Below are 23029 nucleotides of genomic sequence, written 5' to 3'. Positions count from 1 at the left end.
CTTTAGAATACGTCTGTGTAAGCTCTCAGTCGTACAGGAGTGGTCCATCAATGAGAAGGTTTCTTCAGCCGTCATCTGTACAAATGTGAAGGTTTCGGACGTTTCGCCTCCTATCCAAGAGGCTTCGTCAGCTCTTGGATAGGAGGCGAAACGTCCGAAACCTTCACTTTTGTACAGATGACGGCTGAAGAAACCTTCTCATCGATCGCTTTAGAATGTTTGTTTACGTTTCCACTTCCTGATACGTCATATCCTGCCATCCTTTACATGATGTCACATCTACATACGTCACATCCTATCGCGTCACACCCTGTGCGCCACGTATAAATGCTCTCCCTTTCTAGTTATCTCTCTCTCGCCATGCAACAGGATTAAAACATAGTACATGAGCAGCAGTGTAGATTACTGTGAGGTGAGTCAAGACTTACATTAGTCGTCAGAGCCAATTTCTCAGTTAAGTGCTGACAGTTAGAGAAAACGGAAACACAAACAATCAATTTCAAAATATTATTCAGGCAAGAAAAATACAAACGCAACAAACAATGAAAATGTAGATTCCTGCTTTAAAGAAAACGGCTTCAGGCAGAAGCAATCAAGAACGAAATCATTCTAAAAGAGCGGAATGAAATCAAGCTATAGCATGCAATTATTTTGGCTTTTTTTAATGCTGTTATACGTGCAGTGTGATAATGACAAAAGGTGGTTCAAATTAGGAAGCAGGGCAAGAGTGATTAGTCAGCCTCTTGTGCACTTGATGACGCCAGGGCTGACTACATATCATGCTTTCAGCCATTAGTATTTGGTCAGTTGTTCAGCAAGACGAAGACTGTTGACCATGTTATCAAGTTATTTCAATGCATTATTTGTACTGATCGTTCGACGTACCAGACGCAAATGGATTGTGAAGGTTTTTTTGGGGAGCGACTGGCAGAATATTCTGTCGGAAGGTGTTTCAAATGCCACCTCTGACAGACCTTTTCCTGTATCACATTGCATCAGAGTGCATCATGTTCCGCGCCTGTCTTGTTGAGGTGGTCAATCAAAGTTGTGACCATGGGCAGTATCAGAAGGAGGAGTCCTTACCAGGCCTTTATGGCCAAAAGGATTCCAGAGGCAGCTGATAGGTATTGACTTGCTAAGTGGAATGCAGCTTCAGTGGTCGCCCAATGCCATGCCCGAAAAAAAATTGGGCATGGAAGAGTTCTTTCAGCCAACTTCTGGACAGCTTCCACCATCCAACAGCTCACGAGGGGGAAGCAATGCATGATTAATTAACACTGTTCACACTCGGGATGGGGGCTGCTGACCTCAACTCGGGAGTTGAGAGTCAGTTGGCAGAGTGCTTCGAGGACCTGCTCAATTCCACCAACATGCTTTCCTTAGAGGAAGCAGGGTCTGAGGACTCCTAGGTGGGCTTTCCTATCTCTGGAGTTTAAGTCACAGACATAGTTATTAAGTTTCTCGATGGCATAGCCCCCAGGGTGGATGAAATCTGTGTGGAGTTCCTCAAGGCTCTGCATGCTATTGACATACCTCTAACATTGCCCAGTCATTGAGGACAGTCCTTCTAGATTGAAAAACCTGGGTTTTTAAGAAGGGGGACCGGAGTGTGTGCTTAGGTAGAGAATCATGAAACACTGGACATGATGTTATTCTGTCCGTTTATGCCAATGGATGGTCCTCACATGAGATTTAGCCTTGATGTTGAGAGTGGTGTGGGAGCTGTGCCTCAGGGATGGGAAGCTTGTGAATTTGGGACACATCATCAGTAGTGCTCCAAAGAATCATTGGGTGTTTCGGCCTTTCATCACTAGAAACCCTCATCGATGGTGGCCCGCGCTTGTGTCCCATGCCCAATCAGAAGTTGAGAAGCTGGTTGGAGGGGGGTCTTAGGTTGCTGACCTATGAGCCCAACAAGGGTCCTTCCTCTTCATCCAGATCCAGTGGCTGCTTCTTTCTGCCGCTTCGGAGAGTGATCTAACTGTGTGCCGCACAGCCTGTCCATGGATGCCCAGGTCTGTTAGCAGTTTGCGCATCCACTGCGAGTTCTGTGTAACGCAGCTTCTTCAAGTCTGGTCTTAGGGTGGTGGCTGCAATCTCCGCTGGGAAAACCAATTGCTGGCCAATGTCAACCTGCATCTTCCAACCCCGGGCCAGCTGTCCAACCTCTAGTTTTGCAGGAGGATGTTTGGGCTTTTTCTCTCCCTCTCGGATAAAAGTCAATGGTGCTGTACTGGAAGTGGTGGCTCTCATGGGCAAGGCGTTGATGGTATTCCTATTGCTCTCAAGGACAACTGCCAAACTCTCCAGGACCTGGTTGTGCCTCCAGGTGTAGCGGCCTTGTGTGAGGCTGGTCTTACAACCGGTCAGGATGTGTTTGAGAGTTCCTGGAGTTGGACAGAGGTCACAGGTTGGATCTTCGCCATACCATTGGTGGAGTTTTTTTGGAGATGGGAGCACATCATTGATAGCGCTGATGATGAAGCTGATGTTGCTTGCCTGCCTTCATTTCTCCAGGCCTTCCCACCTCATCCATTGTCCCTGCTTGGCAAGAGAGACAGCCTTCGCAGTTCTTTCAGCTCCCTCTTGGCGGTGCAGCTCTTCCATCACCATTTTCCTTCTTTCCGATGTTGAGGCCTTCACGCCAAGATGGTTTGTTTGTAAGGCCAAAGCCCCCTCTTCCGAGCTGGACGTGTCCCACAATGTCGCTGTGCCTTAGGGCTGCTGTGGCCTGCTGCACCGCGATGGAGGGCGTCCATTTCCGTCCAGTTGATAGATGGGGTGCAGCTTGACTGCTCTTCCGGTCTCTGGAGTCTGTAAGGGTCATCTGAAGTCTCACTTTAGAGCATTTGTACTCTTCGGTGAGGCTTGTGATTGGAAGCTCAAGGACTCCTTTGCCATAGAGGCTGATGTTGAACAGACAGCGTGGAACACCAAGCCATCTTGGAGTTTAGTCAGGGATGATGGAGAGGGGGGTCCATACAGAGTTTAAGTCTGAGATTCAGGAAGCGCCAGGAGGTTTTCATCCCGGCCGTGGAACTGTGGACCAGTTCTAACCCCTCAATAGGATCCTACTTGTTTTTTGTGGACTTGGAGAAAGTTTTTGTCTCGGTGTCTGTGGCGGGTGCGTTGGGAGTATGTAGTACAAAGCCCACTGATACAGGCTGTGTGGCCCCTGTATCACCAATGTCAGAGCTTGACCCAAATTGCTGGCAATAAGTTAGAATTGTTTCCAGTGAGTGGGACTGGAGTGGAGGCTGCCTGTTGTCACCAATTCTTTTCATACTTTTTATGGACACAATTTGTAGACGCAGCCAGGACGTTGAGGGGCTCCGGTTTGGTGGCCTCACTATTGCTTCTCTACTTTTGGTGCGTTTGGCTTCTGCAAGGCGGAATCTCCACTTCTCACTGGAGCAGTTTGTAACTGAGTTTGCATTTGTGATGAAAATCATCACCTCCAAGTCTGAAACAATGGTCTTCAGTCAGAAAGGGGTGGAGTGCCATCTCCAGGGTGGGGTTAGGATCTCACCCCACGTGGAGGAGTTTACTCATTCACTGCCATTCCCATTTTATTTTCAGGAATTGAAAAGCGTGACGTGGAGCGTCATTCCCAAATTTGTTCGAGTTTTGATTTTTCTTGCGGGGGGGTGCTGGTAAAGTGCTGGACAGACCTCTGGCAAAGTTTTTCCCTTTCACAAGGGGGCAGCATTTGCCTTTTGTCCGTAGCGCTTTGTTACAGCTTCAGCTGTTGTTAAAGCGCTGTATAAATCAATATGTCGGTATTGTATTTTGTACAGCCACTCCCATTTCAACCTCAGACAACTCCAGACCCATATAACTTAGGAATTAACTTTTTTTTCTGATGAAAGAAGAGAGTCAAAAGTTTCTTACGCTGACTTGAATGTTTATGTAGTCCTAAAACCCAATATTATGTGGGTCCTGCAATTTGAGTGACTATGACAAAAATCCTAGCACTAGAGTGGACACATTTTTGCACATCGTCTGGCAGTGAATGAGTTACTGTAAGTATCATAGGGTTTTGTCCACGACGATGGGCAGGAAGGAGAGAGATTGACAGTCTGATTAATCGAGTGTCTGCTGTAATACAGACTTTGGATCTTGGGCATTATAGGTGAACTGCTTGCCATCCAATCGCAGTGAACACAGGATGTGTCCAAATTATCATGCTAGGTCCACCAAAGGCTGTAATTTCCACATCATGAATGGGGAAAGCTGATCCAATGGAGCGGGTGGTCAGCGGAGAGACACACAAGCTTAGCGTGTGTTTTTTTTTACTGCTATGCACTTCATTAGAAGGGTTTATTCGCTCTGTGAGGTGAAGTGGTCCTAACCAGCCTACACCTTGCCGACCCCATTATGAACATGCGACTGAGTAATGCAGTTAAACTAATAACGCTACAGATAATGCTGCTCCTGACCAACAAAACAAGTTTAGTTGTGTGTATGCCCGTGTGTGTGTGCCCGTCTGTGTTACCTGTGCGACACTTTGTTCAGATAATGAACTTTCTTCAACCTATAAAAATGAAAAGAAAAAAAAACAGTGACAGACAGAAACAAATTACAGAAAATATAAAGCACAGGCATCTTTACAAGGGTCGAATCTGTCATATTTTTTGGTTTTGTTAGCAGTGAGCAGTCATAATATTTCCACACGTTTGCATCTCAGGCCACTCCATGCTTAACACATAAAAATACGAAATAAGTTATTCATAACTACACACGATTAATTTATGCATTTGTTTTTCCAAGTCCTTAATAGACTATTTCAAGTGATCTCGTACCTCAATGGTTGAAAATTAAAAAACACTGCAGTGAGTACACGGTATACAACCCGAAGTTAACCCTGTATGCATCTAACAAATGTTTATTTTTCAAAATTTGCTCAATGTTGCAAACAGTTGCAAAGACGTTTGGCAGACATTTCCAAATAGTTTTAATCGTTCCAAAAGGTTTTCGTGTCACCATCAAGTTTTGTACATGGTCAATGTATCTGTGGATTTGAAACAAATATCAAATACAATATCAAAAACAATTTGAGACCATTAAAATCTTTGGCAAACATCTTTGCGCCCTCGAACAAACCCTGAACCCACCTCCAACCACCCTAAAAAACTCGAGGGTAATGGCCTTTTACCTTTGAGCAGGTTTTGGTGTTGTTTTTTTTCTAAAGTGATTTCACAAACCCAAGACACTGTTAAGAAAGGATACTCATCTCAAGTATCAATCTTTCAGTTCTTGTTAGTAATGGCAATCTATGACCATGCATCAATCCTCTCTCCACTTAACTACCATTCTCACCCTGGTTTCTCTGTCTAGAGCAGTTGGTTCTTGTCTGTTTGTGCCTGGAGGTTACCAGTGATGTGATCAAATAGGACAAAACCATAGGCAGGCTCTGGCACAAGCTGATGCCAACCAAAGATAACAGGGAGAAGATAAGTTATAGAGTTTAAGGGAAGGATAACAATAAGGAAAGAGAGGAGGACAATTATCAGAGTGAGATTGTCAGAGCAAGCACTTACCCTATAATTGACCTTTTGGAGGACTTGTTGTGCGTCACTCTCTAAGATCACACTATGAAAAGAATACATTTCAATTAGGGTACTTTTGAAGAATCCTAGTCAAGACAAACCGATATGTGTCCGACATTGTGAATAAACTATAATATTTACAAAATATTGATATTATATCTATAGTATTGTCACAGGAAGTTGTGCCACCAGTTTTATAGGCCTATTGTTAAGTGTGCAGATGCGTATTTAACCACTCGACGCCTGTGTACCATCTTTCTTTGTAAATATCTCGTGTTACAATGTTGGCACCTACGGCTTACTGACACAGGTGCAAAGTACCAAAGCCTGGTTCAATGACCATGGGATTCCTGTGCTTGATTGGCCAGCAAACTCACCTGACCTCAAGCCCATGGAAAATGTATGGGCCATCGTCAAGAGGAAGATGAGAAACATGAGACCAATGCAATGCAAACAAGCTGAAGGCCGCTATTGAAGCATCCAGGTCTTCCATAACACCTGAACAGTAACACAGGCTGGTATCATCCATACCACGCCGCATTCAAGCAGTAATTTAGGCAAATGGGGGGCCAAACCAAGTACTGAGTACACAAAATGATTATGCTTTTTTGAAGACTGACATTTGATTTATTTAAACTCATTTTTCTGTTTATTTCATGTGATATTCTACTTTTTTGAGATGCTGATTTTGCACTTTTCATAAACTGTAAGCCATAATAATCAACATTCTAACAAATAAAAACATGAAATATCTTGCAATGTATCGTATGAGTCTAAATAATATATTATATATTATACCTCAGCTGGAGGGATCTCTGGGAAATGGAGGCAATAAACATCAGCTTCATCATCAGCGCTATCAATGATGTGCTCCCATCTCCAAAAAAACTCCACCAATGGTATGGCGAAGATCCAACCTGTGACCTCTGTCCAACCCCAGGAACTCTCAAACACATCCTGACCGGTTGTAAGACCGGCCTCACACAAGGCCGCTACACCTGGAGGCACAACCAGGTCCTGGAGAGTTTGGCAGTTGTCCTTGAGAGCAATAGGAATACCATCAACTCCTTGCCCATGAGAGCCACCACTTCCAGCACAGCACCGTTGACTTGTATCCGATATTATTATTATTACTATTATTATTATTATTATTATTATTATCCTTTCTGCTTTTCCATTCAAGGGGTCGCCACAGCAAATCAGTGTCCTCCATCTTTAGAGGTTTGATCCGCATGTTTGTTTTGGGCAAGCTTTTACGTTGGATGCCCTTCCTGACACAACCATCTGTATTTATCCGGGCTTGGGATCGGCTCAAGAAGACATGTGTCCCTTTGTGGCTACAGAACAAGTAACTCGCTCAGTAAAAGGCTCCCAAACACAAAATGGTAATCAGCATTTATTATTATTATTATTATTATTATTATTATTATTATTATTATTATTATTATTATTATTATTATTATAGGTTTCAACAGATAGTGCTGACTGCGTGGGAAAACTCCAATTTCCATTTTACATTCATCACATTATTAAAGCAGACCAAAACATAATAGCAGAGCATTTATTCTAGGTATCAGGATTCTTACCCTCCATCAATGATTTCATCAACAATGAGAAAGGCGCCATCCACGTTTTCAAGGAAACACCTACGCTCCACATTTTTCCTATAGAAAACAAATTAATTCAAATTCAGGTTCATGATAGAGTTGAGTAACGGTACTCTGATTTCTAACATTTAAGCAGTTTGGATAATGTTGCAAAATTCCACCAGGTTCAACAATTTTCACAATTTTTGCTAATGTACATCTTGTTATGCAGATGTTCTCCTCTACGAGTTAATTACGTCATCATGATCAGAATCAAATACACAATGTCACTTACATACAGTATATTCAGGCAGAGTATCATTTAATATGTGGATTAATTACCTCAGGATTTGATTTAGGCAGTCAAATAGGCAGTTCAGTACAGCCATCAGCATCAACTTGAGTAAAAGAAAAAAGAAAGATCAGTTTAGGATGACCTATATATGGTGCCCTTAATGTGTGACAATAAGACAGACAATCTGTAAATCCAGCAGTTGATTAACCTCTCCAAAATTAACACCAAAAGAAGGCCTGCTTTTCCAAAACGTTGGTCATTAAAGTGGACATCGTGCTATTGGGAAAATATAAAATACTGTATATTTTCTTCTTATATATACCCTACTACTGTTACTGTTGTTACCGTTCACCCACCGCATTGGGTCATGTTGCGTTGTGATTACATCTGACTGCGACATTTTATGAAGCTGTTTAATTACAGCTGCTCAATTATAGAACAACTGGGATCTTTCTGGTTGCAGGTAACACTGGTCTTCACGGTCTATTTTGACCCTGTACTGAAGCCCAGGGCATAGATTCTTATAAGCTTTTAGCATTTTAGCTTCTTTTCCCAAGCTATATACCCCTATCACAATTTTCAGCTGTGTGCTTGTTTCTCTTCCGAGGATCACTGGAGCAAATCTTGCAATATTGTTAAAATAAATGCTGTGTTTTCACCAACTTGAAACTGGATGCACGCTACCTGTGGGCATCCAGGGAGTAAATTGAGTCATCTTACAATGGAAGACCACGAGAAGGGACTTGCATGCATCAACAGTGTCTTGAGTTGGAAGTGATTTCGGGACGGTTGGTGAGTTAGCTCACGGTGGAAAAAAAACAACTTTTAGGTTATTAGAGCGGATGACTTTTGAGTCATAGATGAACAGGGCATGGATAACGGCAAATTTGAATAGTGGAAGGTCTTATGTATGCTTGTAGATACTGCGAGATCGTTTTTTAGCACGTCTGTCAAAGTGGCAGTCTCTGGATTTTAGGTGGTGAATGTCAGGAGAGAACCAGGGAGCTGAGTATCATTGAAGGGGAATAATTGATTAAGGTAAGTGGAGAGTGGTGAGTTGCTGAATGATGGCACCAGTGGAGCGGACAAGACCCAGATGGAAAACAGGCAGCCGCCTCTAAGGACCGAGTTTGGACACCACTGCTCTAATTGAAATAACAGTATGCACAAGGGACTGTACAGGAAGCATGGCACATGGAAATGTTTTAAATGTAAGACAAGACTGGAGGATCTTCGTACAGTTAGGAGCCAGAGCAGAGCGATATGGAATCACTGTCAGTTGTGATTGACAGGTAGACAGTATTCATGTGGCAGTGTCAGAACAGTGTATTTGACGTCAATAATCCCTGAGCTACTCTACTTGTTTGGGTGGGCTTTATTTGTGTGGTAGAACGATGAGTGTTTCCAGAGAAGATTAGAATTATTGTTGAAACTCAGATTGTATGTTCAACCGGCACAGAGAAGACAGCTGCTCAAGGTGATCTTGCAAGAAAACATACTGACAGTTGTAAAGGGGGATTGGAGTTGGGAATGCATCCTACCTCATTCTCTTGACAGCTTCCGACCACATAGAGGAAAAGGTCTATGCTGCTTTTATAGACGACAGTCATTCCCTCCAAGAAAGCTATTTCATCTGGGACATTGGGTGGTCAGAAAGGGGAAGAGGAAAGGGAGGTGTGAAATTTTCAATCAAAACAAAATATACAGAGTATATATTCTACAGTATATATGATACATTATTAATTAAAATAACAATCATACATTAAAGAGTTCTATGTCTGTGTAAGCTCTTAGTCGTACAGGAGTGGTCCATCGATGAAAAGGTTTCTTCAGCCATCATCTGTACTTCTTTGAAGGTGTCGGACGTTTCGGCCCTATATATATATATATATATATATATATATATATATATATATATATATATATATATATATATATACACACACACACATATATATATATGTATATACACACACACACACACACACACACACACACACACACACACACACACACACACACACACACACACACACACACACATATATATATATATATATATATATATATATACACACATATATATACATACATATATATACACACACATATATATACATACATATATATACATACATATATATATATATATATATATATATATATATGTATATATATATATATATATATATATATATATATATACAGTAAAGTCTCGTTATATCGATATCGGATATATCGATAGTCCCGGTTATATCGATATTTTTTCGGACTCCCTTGAATATCGATATAACGAGACTTTACTGTATATATATATATATATATATATATATATATATATATATATATATATATACATATATACACATATATATATACACATATATATATATACATATATATATATATATATATATATATATATATATATATATACATATATATATGTATATATATACATATATATATATATATATATATGTGTGTATATATATATATACATATATATATGTATACATATGTACATATATTTATATATATATATATACACATATATATATATATATATACATATACATATATATATATACATATATATATATATATATATATATATATATATATATATATATATATATATATATATATATATATATATATATATATATATATTATATATATATATATGTGAGTGACAAAATGAACGCAATATTCAATACGATTCCAAAAGACAGCAGTGTACAAAAGAAGTATGAACTGACTAATTGTAACCTACTGTCTGCTTTGTGAGTCTTGTTGAAAATGTTCTTCTCAAAATTCCTTTGCTCCTTCATGGAGGGGTAAAGCTCTGGATCATAGTACTAAGACGGAACAGGGAAAGAATTAGAAATAAAGAGTTGAGCACATACAGCATATTTGACTCCTCATGAAAAAAAATTAAATGCAATAAATGTGGCATTTGGAAGTGTTGGAGATATATAAAGATATACAGTATTCATCCATCCATTTCCAACACCACTTATCCTTCACATGGTTGTGGGGAATTGCTGGAGCCTATCCCAACTAACTTTAACTGGAAAGCAGACCATACACTGAACTGGTCGCCAGTCAGTTGCAGGGCACATCGAGAAAAATGACAATTCACACTGTCACTGAGAGGGAACCGATCTCATGCAGCCTGCACACAGGTGTGGCGTGTCAATGTATAATTTATTAATCTGGTTGGATTGTACTGCATTGTATGTATTGCAGAAACCTCTAGGATAGTAGAGTTAGTGTTGACAGGCGATTTTCAAAAAAAAAAGTAGCGCGATTAATGAACTCATTCACTCCCAGACGTGCAAAAATGTGTCCACTCCAGTGCCAGGGTTTTTGTCATTGTCACTCGAATTCCAGGAAAACAGAATATTGAGTGTTAGGACTACATCAACATTCAATGCAGCGTAAGAAACCTTAGACTCTATTCTTTCATCATGGGACTGGAGTTATATGAGCTTGAAATGAGGGCGGCTGTCCAAAATACAAAGCAATACATACATATTGGTTTATATAGGGTTTTAACAACAGGTAAATATGGAACAAAGTCTAAACATGGAAAAAGAGAAATGCGGCACCTTGTGGAAAGGAAAAACATTGCCAGAGGCCACGGCCAACGCTTTATGGGCACCCAAACAAGAAAAAACAAAACCCGAACAAACTCAGGAATGGTGCTCTGTGTCATTTTCAATTCCCGAATAAATTCACAAATGGCAGTGAATGAGGGTATAATAAATTGGAAAAAAAAAAGTATATTAGTTTTAATTTTGTCTAAAAAAAGGGAAAAATCCAATTTTCTTTTTACATTCATTACATTATTGAGGCTTAGAGGACAACCGACGAATCTGGACAAGTTGTGTCCATAATTTGTAAAATGGCTTCAAATGACTTCTACTGAGCGTATTTTAATAGGATTCCACCGCATATAGCTATATTTTACCTTTTAAGACTTGCGCTGAATATTCTTGTTTTTGAGTTGGTGACGAGTCCGTACGTGACGTCACTAAAGGACCGTGCTTGACCGTAAAAAAAGACGCATTGTAGCGGCCCTTCCATCACGTCAATGTATTTTACTGTCTTTCTTTGGTCTGGGGACCTCGTGTTGCACCCAAAAGCTGCCAGAAGGCCAGAGGAGGGCGTCCAAGCGCCATAAAAGGAATTAGTCAGCCTGTGGAAACGGAGGTGGCCACTGGAGGTCGCCATTTTGTGCCTCTTTTTTGGGTGAGAGATTTTCCCCCAATGTTGCCTCAAAATGGCACAAATTAATTCTTTAATCGATTGCAAACATGTATGCTTTTCTCTTCAGAACTATTTGAATCATATTCATAACTGGATGTGTAACAAGAAAGCATATTCTCCGAATCTGAAGCCATTGTTTTGATTCACAAGCAATGCACGACGTCTTGGCGTGACGTCACGAACTGGGGGCGGGACTTTCTGAAAATGCCCAATTCGCAGCTCATTTTTTGCAGATTTTGGACACTTTAAGTCATTTTTATTGGTGTTTTGCATTTGACTAAAAATATCATACTGCGTGTTTTTTGGTATTTTGGATGCTATAAAATGTTTTTCTGGAGTCAGTTAAAAAACAAAAAAGTAACGTTGGTTGTCCTTTAAATATTGAAAGCTGCTGCTGCCCGGCGGATGAAAATGTGAGTCGATGATCGTGTAGTCGATGATCGTGTAGTCTGCTCCCGTGCCTCGACTGGGATCACCACCTTATCGTGGTGAGGCACTTTGCGCGTCTCCGTGACCCCGAGAGCTATGTCGGCTGGAGTCTTGTACTCCTGGCAGGGTCACCCAAGCCGAACAGGTCGGAGGGTAGAGGCCAGACAAAGAGTGATCCCAAATCCGCACCCGGGGGTAGGCGTAGGCGGAGTCCAACAGATCGGACCACCGGCAGCCCCTTGCAACCGCACTCACCTGAAGGTCGTCTCGAGTCTTCACTCTTGCCACTGGAATACAGTGGGTGCGGCCAAGTATGTGGGGGAAGGAATTGCGCGCCCCGTCCCTCACACTAAATCCACTAGTAGCGCAGGTTTCAGCTTCCACCATATAAGTCCACTGGCGATAGGATAAAGTGACGGGGGCAGGTCATGGATGTGACTGGAAGCTTCTAGCTTGATTCCTACACAGGGGCGGTACAGGATTGATGGTCGTTGCGAAGATGGGATGGAGCAACATTATCCTTCGGCAGCATCCTGTGCGTCTGAGCAGCCCTATTCAGGGTCCGCACTGCTCACCCCTTATAGGGGAAGGGTCTAGAAAAGGTGACCTAAACATTGCTTGTTCCACCACACCTGGGTGGCCCACCGCAGCCACCAAGGCATCCCCCCTCTGCGGTCGAAAACGAAATATAATCAAACCCATGACTATGAACCTGGCTTCCTGGAATGTTCGCACCCTCCTCGATGCTCGAGACGGGATGGAGAGACCTCGGAGACGAACTGCCCTCATCGCACATGAGCTGAGAAGGTACAACATCGATATTGGCGCACTCAGTGAGACTCGGTTCTCAGGCGAGGATTCACTCACAGAAGTTGGTGAAGGTTACACCTTCTTCTGGAAGGGTCTCCCAGAGAATGAGCGAAGACTCCATGGAGTTGGCTTTGCTGTGAAAAGCAGCTTACTCAGTAACATCCCTGAGTCCCCCCAAGGCATCAGTGAACGGCTTATGACCTGGCGTATTCCCCTGGTAAAAGGTCGCTTCGCAACTTTAATCAGCGCCTATGCTCCCACCTTGGATGCTGACGATAACACCAAAGATGCCTTCTACGAGTCCCTGGATGCTACCATATCCAAAATCCCTGCCTCTGATAAACTTGTTCTGATGGGTGACTTCAATGCCCGAGTAGGTACTGATGCCAGGCTCTGGAAACAAGTAATCGGAAGGCACGGGACGGGGAAAATAAACAGCAATGGCCTCCGACTCCTCACTCTGTGCTCTGAGCATCAGTTGATTGTAACTAACACCATCTTTCAACTGAAAAAGAAATACATCACATCATGGATGCACCCCAGGTCCAAACATTGGCACTTACTGGACTACATCATCACAAGGCAACGGGACCAAAATGATGTCTGCATCACGCGGGCCATGCGTGGGGCTGAATGCTGGACTGATCATCGACTGATCAAGTCCAGGCTCAAGCTGAGAATTCGACCTCCTCATAAGAAACAGCAACCCCAAAGGCGTCTTAACACCAGGGCCCTGGAGTCCCCAGAATGTGCAGCCAGCTACCGCCACAAGCTGGCAGAGGGACTTGCCAGCCTGGACAACGACACCAGTAACGGTGACCTTGATGTTGAAAGCAGGTGGAAAAAATTGAGGACAACAATTCATCAAGCTGCCTCTGAGACCATCGGCTTCACTCAGAAACGTCATCAAGACTGGTTCGATAACAGCTCAGCTGCCATACAGGAGCTTCTGGAAGCCAAGCGCAAAGCCCATACCACACTTCTCTCCAACCCTCATTCTCCACTTCTCCTCTCTCACTACAAGGCCATCCGTGGTGAAACACAGAAACAGCTGAGGATGATGGAGAACAAGTGGTGGCTCAGCAAGGCCCAAGAAATCCAGAGGCATGCAGACAACAACAACACACACGCCTTCTATGATGCTGTAAAATCCCTGCACGGCCCACGAAGACAACACATTGTCCCAGTTAAATCTGCAGACGGTTCTGTACTACTGAAGGACAAACAGCTAATACTTGAGCGCTGGGCAGAGCACTTTGACTCCCTGCTCAACCAAGTAAACCCTTCAGACACATCTGTCCTTGACTCCCTCCCAGAGCTTCCATCAGTTCCCTCCCTTGATGAACCTCCTCAGTTCACAGAGGTCCTCTCTGCAATCCGGAGCCTTAAAAACAACAAAAGCCCTGGCCCTGATGGACTTCCAGCTGAGGTCTTCAAGAGCGGCGGTTACCTCCTGACACGGAAGCTTTACCACCTCATCTGCAACATCTGGCAAAACGGGACACTTCCTCAGGAATGGAAAGACAGCAACATCGTCACCATTTACAAAAGGAAGGGGGACAAGTCAGTCTGCGGCAACAGCCGTGGCATCTCCCTACTTTCTGTTGCTGGCAAGATTCTTGCAAAAGTAATGCTGTTCCGTCTTACATCGCACATTACCGAAGACATCCTCCCAGAGACACAATGCGGCTTCAGGAAGGATCGAAGCACTCTGGACATGATCTTCGCTGCGCGCTAAGTTCAGGAGAAATGCAAGGAACAAAACAAGGACCTCTATATCACCTTCATTGACCTTACAAAGGCATTTGACACAGTTAACCGTGACATTCTCTGGACCATACTGCAGAAATTTGGCATCCCCTCCAAATTTCTCGGCATCCTAAAACAGTTCCACAGCGGCATGCAAGCAACTGTACTTGTTGGTGGCCAGCAATCTTCCCCGTTCCCTGTGGAAGTCGGGGTGAAGCAGGGCTGTGTACTGGCCCCTGCTATATTCAACCTGTTCCTGATGGCAGCTACGCTCCTCTTCCATAAGTCCATCCAGGAAGGTGGCGGCGTAGAAATCCAATTCCGCCTGGATGGTAACCTGTTTAACATCAGACGCCTACAGGCCAAGACCAAGACCCTGATCAGCGGCATCCACGAGCTACAGTATGCAGATGATTGTGCTCTGCTGGCCCACAGCCCAGCTGCCATGCAAAATGCCCTTGATACCATGTCCTCCGTCTACCGATCACTCGGTCTCGTGATCAATGTAACCAAAACGGAGGTCATGGCAAAAGAGAGTTCTCCAACCCCAGCGTTCACCCTCAGTGGCACACCCCTCAAGGTTGTCCAACAATTCAGCTACCTCGGCAGCATTCTAACACCCTCCTGTCTAATTGATGATGACGTCCAGGCCCGCATCCATCAAGCCTCCAAAGCTTTTGGCAGATTGCGTACTCGTGTGTTCGAAAACAACCACTTAAGAACTCCAACAAAAGTCGCAGTCTACCAAGCAGTGTGTGTGTCCACGCTGCTATATGGCGCAGAAGCCTGGACCATCTATCGACGCCATGTGAGACGCCTTGATGCATTCCACATCAGGTGCCTCCAACGAATCCTTGGCATCACCTGGCAGGATCGTGTTCCACACACCGACATCCTTCAACGCACTGCCTCCACCAGTATCGAGGCCATACTGGCAAAGAGGCAACTTCGGTGGGTTGGACATGTCATCCGGATGCCTAGCTGCCGCTTGCCTCGACAGGTGCTTTATGGACAACTCTTGTCAGCGAAGAGGAAGCCTGGTGGTCCTAAGCTGCGATACAAAGACCAGCTTAAACAGACTCTAAAGAACTGCAACATCAAGCCCAGCGATCTGGAGTCTGCTGCAGCGAACAGGCCACTGTGGCGCTCCTTATGCCACGAAGGGGTGACACAACTTGAAGACAAGCGCACCCAGAGGAGGATCGTGCGGCACGAGCAAAGACACCTTTGTGCTGCTTCAGTACCGTCTCGCCAGCCCGGTCCTGGCCTCACATGTCCTGAATGTGGCAGGATTTGTGGCTCCAGAATCGGGCTTCATAGTCACCTACAGTGGCATCGCCGCCAGCGCCAATAACCACTGTCCAATACCCCACAAAGCAATGGAAGCGACGTCATCCTCGACTTCGATGGACTGCCAAGAGAGAGAGAGTCTGCTCCCATCTTATAATTAACAAATCAGCAGGGAAGCTGGCAAACCAACAGCTCGGCATGGCGTCTACTACAATGAGACACTGACTTACCCAGAAGAATTAAAACAAAACAAGAACGATAAGATTTCCATATACAACATATTTCAGAGCTATAATTATGATGCTGGAATATTTATGCTCATGGCCCTTGGGCGGCCCTTGTAGGTGAAATGTATTATTCTCTTCTTTTCCTTTCGGCTTTTCCCTTCAACAGCGAATCAGTGTCCTCCATCTTCAGAGGTTTGATTGGCATGTTTGTTTTGGCAAGCTTTTACGTGGTGAAATATTTTTATTATTATTATTAAGATATATATACTATGACTGGAAGATAAAGCATCTTAAAGGACTTTGAAGTTCTGTTTGTGATGTAATGTAGGGAAAGAGATGCCCATTTCACTGAAAGACCAGAGCATTGTCATCAAATGGGGAGTATAGTTTTTGCTTTTTTGAAGGTTACTGTACTGATGACGATTTTGTTTTTGGGAGGCTTTTACTCAGCGAGTTGCTTTTTCTGTAGCCACAAAGGGACATAAGTCCTCTTGTGCCGGTCCCAAGCCCGGATAAATACAGATGGTTGTGTCAGGAAGGGCATCCAACGTATAAGCTTGGCCCCAAAAAATTGTGCGGATCAAACCTCTAAAGATGGAGGACACTGATTTGCTGTGGCAAAAAGGAAAAGCCGATAGGAAGAGAAGAAGGTAGACGAAAAGATAAAAGAAAATGTGGCCTTATGGATTGGATTGGATTGGATATGCCTTTATTAGTCTCACAGTGGAGAAATTTACATTTATTTTATTGATTTTCAGGAGACTTACAATCTTTGGTCCCACCTGCAACCTTTAGTTTCAAAGACGAGGGGGAATTTCACTGTTTGTTTTTGTAAATGTCCAAATAATTACAGAATAAAAATAAAATAGAACATCAGGTCCTTAGAAAGTGCTTAGGTTGACTTATCAGAAACAGTAAGATCAATTTTCTGAGCAATACAAATATTCAACACTGAACTTGATTTAGATCAGGGGTGTCAAACACATTTTTTTTGCCACGGGCCACATTGTACTGGTAGTTACGGTTTCCTCTTGAGGGCCGTTATAAATTTGGGGAAACCATGAGAGTGTTTCATTTCCTCTTCATATTACATACAGAACGCACTTTTTTTTTACAAAAAAATAGTTTTGAAACCTGAAGTCACTAATAATGACTGTTATTGTGGTTTACATATGACAATTCACAAAGCCCGCCCAGATGGGAGTCAAACAAGCCGCCAATATAATGGCAGCCAATCAATGTTCGCTTCAGGCGGTGGCTGACAGTGGTTTCCCCACCTTCGAAAACACGAACATAGGAAGCCAACATATAAAAGGTATACGAGAAAAAGGCAAATCACCTACAGAAACAATAAAGGCAGAGATTACAATTTTGATTCATGCAAATGAATTTTAAAGCACCAAATTGTTGTAATTATTTAACTGTGATGAAAGCTATTATTTGACACAACTCAGTATAGTATTATAATAATATAATAATCACAACCACATTTTTAAAAAAATCAATCAGGCTACATTGTATTTATTACTGTCAGAGATATTCGATCGGACACTGTGGACCAGGGGTCTCAAACTCAATTTAACCGGGGGCCGCTGGAGGCAGAGTCTGGGTGAGGCTGGGCCACATCAGGATTTTCACAAGAAAAGCACAGATAAAACATTCCAATGTTCTCAAAATCTTTATTTTTAACACACAAAAAATGAATAAAAACTAAATTAACTAAATAAATTAAGAAACTTCGTCAGCAAACTAAAAGAGCTTAGTTTGCTGACGAAGCTTCTTGGATAAGAAGCGAAACGTCCGACACCTTCAAAGAAGTACAGATGACGGCTGAAGAAACCTTTTCATCGATTAACCAGTCATAAATAAATAAAATAATTATAATGATCATAAGGCAGATACAGACGACTGGAAAAAAAACAAAGGAAACTAATTATTTTAACAAAGTTTCAAATGTCTGTATTCACAGTTCTTTAACCTTTAACTTTCTGAACATCAATAAAATATTGAACATGAACTGTCCTAAACATGGCTTCTCTTGCCTACTTCTTGCTGCTAGAGACCTGGCAACGCTTCTTTTCACAAAGCCGAGCCACATTTGGCTTGAGGGAGGAGGCAGTGGAGACTCTGAGAGTAGGGCTTGAAGATGCTCATCAGTAAGTCTGGACCTGTACTTGGACTTATTGAAGTTCAAGGTGGAGAAGAGCTTCTCACATAAGTATGTGCACCCAAAAAGACACATGGTCCGCTTGAACATTCGGGAAAGTTCAGGGAAGCTGGGGGTTAACTCTCTCTCTCAAACATTGCCCAAGCTTGTCTGCTTCTCCATTCACGTCCCTGAACTTGGCTTTGAGTGCAGAGTGGCACTGTAGGTCACAGAGCTCCAGTTGGAACACAGGAGGGGCATCTTGCACATCAAAAGACAATGGGTCCGCAAAAATTTGAAATGTGGCTTTGTGCGTCTTGAGGTCTGCAAATCTGTGATAAAATTCCCTCTGTAGCTCCAAAATGGTGGTTTGTTCCATGGTTTGTTCAGCGGTTTGTTCAGCTCCACGCACAAGTTTCATTCATATCAATCACGCACTAACATTAATCTTTCATGTCATGGCGGGCCGCAAAATATTCGTTCGGGGGCCGCAGTTGGCCCGCGGGCCGCGAGTTTGAGACCCCTGCTGTGGAAAAAAAAAAAAAGGCTCGAACACAGGAAGATTTTCTTTTACTGCCACCGGCAGGGCGTCAAAACAGACGCCCAAATTCTGCAGCCCTCTGCCAAGGTATTTATTTATAGAGAGCAAATGCGAATTTAAGTAATACATTAGTAAAACATGGTTTTCTTGATTTAAATACCATGCCCCTGGACGTCCCAAGCACCAAAAGCTATAAACAATAGAGAAGACATTTTAATTGGTTGTCTTTCCCTGAACCGATAGATTTGAAGGCCAGAGATGACAGGTTAACAGGCTGTGTCTGTTTACCTCAGATTGACCCCAAGTTTCTCTGTGCTTCAATTGTGTATTCTAGTCACACATGTTCGCTAAGCATATAACAACATCAAACTTTTAACTATAACTTCTATTCTGTCTAATCTCTATTATTTACCCTACTCTCGATATTGATTATGGTTTTCAGTTTACCTTTGAGAGAAGTCTGTTCCCATCGTTGTCAAGAATGAAAATAGCTTTCACTGTGTAGAGGGAAGGTTCCTGCAAAAAAGCAGGGTGAAAATAGTTCATTTTTGAATCGAGAGATGAAGTAAAACATCCAGGCTGCGAGAAGCATTCTTATGACTTGTACACACTTTATTATCACCTATGCACAAAAAAAATGTTGTTTTTCCATTTCTGTCATCTATCATGTAGTGGCAATTATTCTGTGCAAAGTAAGCACCATGACAGCACCCAATGTAGTTACAGACTGCACTAGACCACTTGAATTGTGCAATTCTCAACTTTTGAATTTTCAGAGATTGCCATACAGTGTATATATATTTTTTCCACCCAAAATTTGGGGTTGAAGATCGCTGGGATGGGTTCCAGCACACCTGGCGTTTTGGTGTGCGTAACAGGCTCAGATAATGGATGGATGGAATGTAGTGAACACTTATGTAGAATCCTGATTCATATGTTGATGGGACAAAAGAGTTTTTCACTTTTCCATTTGTCAGAAGAGCTTTTTAGACTCGGGACAAAGTTCTGTTATGCACTGACTAGCATAGATTCACAGTCAGAGTGTATCACAGAACTTGGACCAGACACTTACAACTTACTTCCAGCCTGTTTTATTTAGCTCAGGGGAGCAAGCATGAAGATGAAGATAAATAACAAGAAGACTTTCTTTTCTCCTTTCTTCAACACACTCATGTATAAAACAGGACTGCACTTAATGGTTTTTTTTATTAGCATTAAACTTGGAGTAAATATAGCATTATAATGAAAAATTGAGCTGTATGTGATAAAAAGGAAATTGTTTTTATTCTACAGTTATACCTCGGTTTACGAACCTATTGGCTGATGAACTTTTCGGTTTACAAACGTTGAATTTATGAAAATTTTACCTTGGCATACAATTTTTTGGGGGGATACACGCCACAATGAGTGATGTGTCGTTCGCGAACGAGCCCGTTCTCCTAACAACAAAATGGCAGCCGACTGTTTTTGTCCTCCATTCCCCACCCCCAGTCTTCGGTTAAAGCCACGTGATTGGTCAAGAACGCAGCAGTGAGGGGGTGGGGGTTACAGAAAGAGAGAGTGAGGCCGTTAAACATTAAAGAGACAGGCAGACGACAGAGAGAGAATGAGAATATTAATAGAAAACAGTGAAATTTGGACTCGTTTCAACTTTGATAGTTCAAAGGCAGAGTGTAGACTGCAAGGTTAAAATATCCCATCAATCAGGCTCCACAAATAACCCGCACAAGCCATCTGTACACTTGATGCAAAAAGCTATCAACCCAGCTAAACAGAACACAATTCATGAGGAACAAGGTAACATTATCACAGAGAAAGCACCTACAAGGGATCATTCCTGAAGATGGTGAAAGAAAAAGGCGACATTCCTCATCAAGGGTTGAATGCTGATGAAACCGGCCACTCCATTCCATCAAGCCATCAATGACCATCACAAAGTTAAATAAAATGACTTTATTACACAGTACAGTTTATTTATTAGTATAAGGTATATTTTGTGTAGTTTTAAGGCTTAGAAAATTAGGAAGTAGAAAATTATGTTTTATGGGGACCTGGGAACGGATTATTCTCATTTTAATGGTTTCCTATGGGAAATTATTTTTTGGGGATACACACTTTTCACCTTACACACTCTGTCCTGGAACCAATTAAGTTCGTAAGCCAACGTATCACTGTATTTTGATTTATATAAATGCATTCCAGATACAACTCCAATTCCAATGAAGCTGTTAAACATAAATTAAAACACAATACAACCAGTTTCAAATAATGCTCAACCTATATTTACTTGAAGACATTACAAAGTCGACGTTAAATGTTTAAACTGGGAAACTTTTAAAAGCAAGAATTGTACACAATGTTTACACCCCTCAAAGAAATTAGACATACAGTATATAAAATATATGGATCTTAGAGTAGGCACGCGGAAGGGCAGAGGTGGGACAGGGCACTCAACCAATCTCTTTGTCATCAATGGAGCTTCAGCGTCTTGTTTAGGATAAAATTTAGCTTGTAGCAGATGTGTGAGACGTAAAGGAGACTTTAGATTTGTTTTATGTTTTCAATAACTGCTTTACGTGATGTCTTAAAATAGATTATACAAATGACAGAGATCTATCTCCACCACGATGAAGGTAGTACATTGGTTAAGTCATAGAAATATATAATCTTGCTTTCTTTTAACAAACAGAAATATATAATGTGTCACGTGTATGACCACTCTGTTTTCTATTCATTTGCAAAGCCAGATATTGCTATAAGCTAGTATGTCTAAATTCGTGAGAAAAGGCCACCAGCTGTCAATAGTGTAAAAAAAATATCGACACCATTAAACTGTCCTGTTTGATAGGAAACAGCGAAAACCAAGTAGTATAGTGTGAAAAGGATTTTGATATTTCACTAATAAAGTTCCTCATCAGTATCAGCGGGACAAATTTGCTTATTTGCTACGAGATTCTTCAGCAACTCTTCCAATACGTACTGAGTGACCCCTTGAAGTATGCTAACAGTTTGCTTGAAAATAGTCTTTTGCAAGAAATCGAACGTGCTGACGGCCATCGATTTAGTTGGATATATTTTTCATAGCGTATATTTCTTCATTCCTGAATATTTTTTGACACGTTGCCAGATGAAGTATACTGAATGTGAATACACAGAGATGGAGAGAGAGTGGGTGGGGTAGAGAGGGAGAGACAGACATAGAGAGAGAGAGAGAGAGAGAGAGAGAGAGAGAGAGAGAGAGAGAGAGAGAGAGAGAGAGAGAGAAGAGAGAGAGAGAGAGAGAGAGAGAGAGAGAGAGAGAGAGAGAGAGAGAGAGAGAGAGAGAGAGAGAGAGAGAGAGACAGAAAGAGAGAGAGAGACAGAAAGAGAGAGAGAGAGAGAAGAGAGAGAGAGAGAGAGAGAGAGAGAGAGAGAGAGAGAGAGAGAGAGAGAGAGAGAGAGAGAGAGAGAGAGAGAGAGAGAGAGAGAGAGAGAGAGAGAGAGAGAGAGAGACGTGGACGTGGCACAAACTGCTCTCATTTAGACGCAAGCAGACATTCTTTCAGCTCGTGGAAATAATGCTAGCCCGATCCCAACGCACTTGGTAGCAATATGGTCTACATTTAACATCTTGGGAACTGTTACGTTCGCCCAAACAGTGTGAATAATTGGATTACGACTGTTGCTCAGCCACACTATAGCGAATGAGTACAAAAACGCCACATAAGGAGCTTTGCTACTATTTTTTTTCTGCGTACAGTACGGAATACAAAAAAAATCACAGCTGTTCGACAACCCAATTCACACAAACTCGAATAACCACGATAGATTGTACTTAACTCCGAGGTTGCTACCGTATGCTGCCTGCCAACTACAGCTGTCGTGACAAACAAATGTTTAGCTGATATGGCTACATAATTCAATATATATGTCAACAGCTCTCCACCAAAGTGAAACGCTTGTTTGCAGCTCCGTGAAACAACCGATAGCCTCACCAGCGACTTGGAATCCATTGCCGACGCGCTCTTTCGTTCGGTGTGTTGACGTGGACACCTCTGAGCTGTCAGATCATCTCGCCAACTGCTGCTCGATTTTCCTTACAGGGCCGCCCTGGTGCGTTCCCGATCACGCCGCAGCCAACCAGATACAACCA

At 42.3% G+C, this 23029-nt stretch overlaps 1 protein-coding gene across 3 annotated transcripts in view; it reads right to left on the bottom strand.

Annotated features, from left to right (window-relative positions):
• Positions 1–23029, bottom strand: part of copz2 (coat protein complex I subunit zeta 2) — a 26400-nt gene extending 3371 nt beyond the window's left edge. The window contains exons 1-9 of one of the 3 annotated variants that reach the window (XR_016118123.1): positions 22872–23029; positions 19345–19413; positions 10207–10291; positions 8972–9063; positions 7478–7533; positions 7136–7213; positions 5541–5592; positions 5320–5423; positions 4496–4534 (exon numbers count right to left, since the gene is read on the bottom strand). Coding sequence is in view for 2 of the 3 variants with exons in the window: in XM_089019395.1 (XP_088875521.1) it covers positions 429–461; positions 4496–4534; positions 5541–5592; positions 7136–7213; positions 7478–7533; positions 8972–9063; positions 10207–10291; positions 19345–19413; positions 22872–22889 (522 nt within the window). In the remaining variant the exon portion in view is untranslated. Of the gene's footprint in view, positions 1–428; positions 462–4495; positions 4535–5319; positions 5424–5540; positions 5593–7135; positions 7214–7477; positions 7534–8971; positions 9064–10206; positions 10292–19344; positions 19414–22871 lie in introns of all 3 variants that reach the window. The other 2 variants (XM_089019395.1, XM_089019396.1) reach the window with 2 other exon arrangements.

This window comes from Hippocampus bargibanti, linkage group LG17 (genome assembly GCF_051943395.1).
Source record: "Hippocampus bargibanti isolate YZ-2025 linkage group LG17, ASM5194339v1, whole genome shotgun sequence".
Classification (NCBI taxonomy): domain Eukaryota; kingdom Metazoa; phylum Chordata; class Actinopteri; order Syngnathiformes; family Syngnathidae; genus Hippocampus; species Hippocampus bargibanti.
The sequence above is the reverse complement of the archived record's forward strand: the minus strand, read 5'-3'. Positions and strand labels throughout refer to the sequence as shown.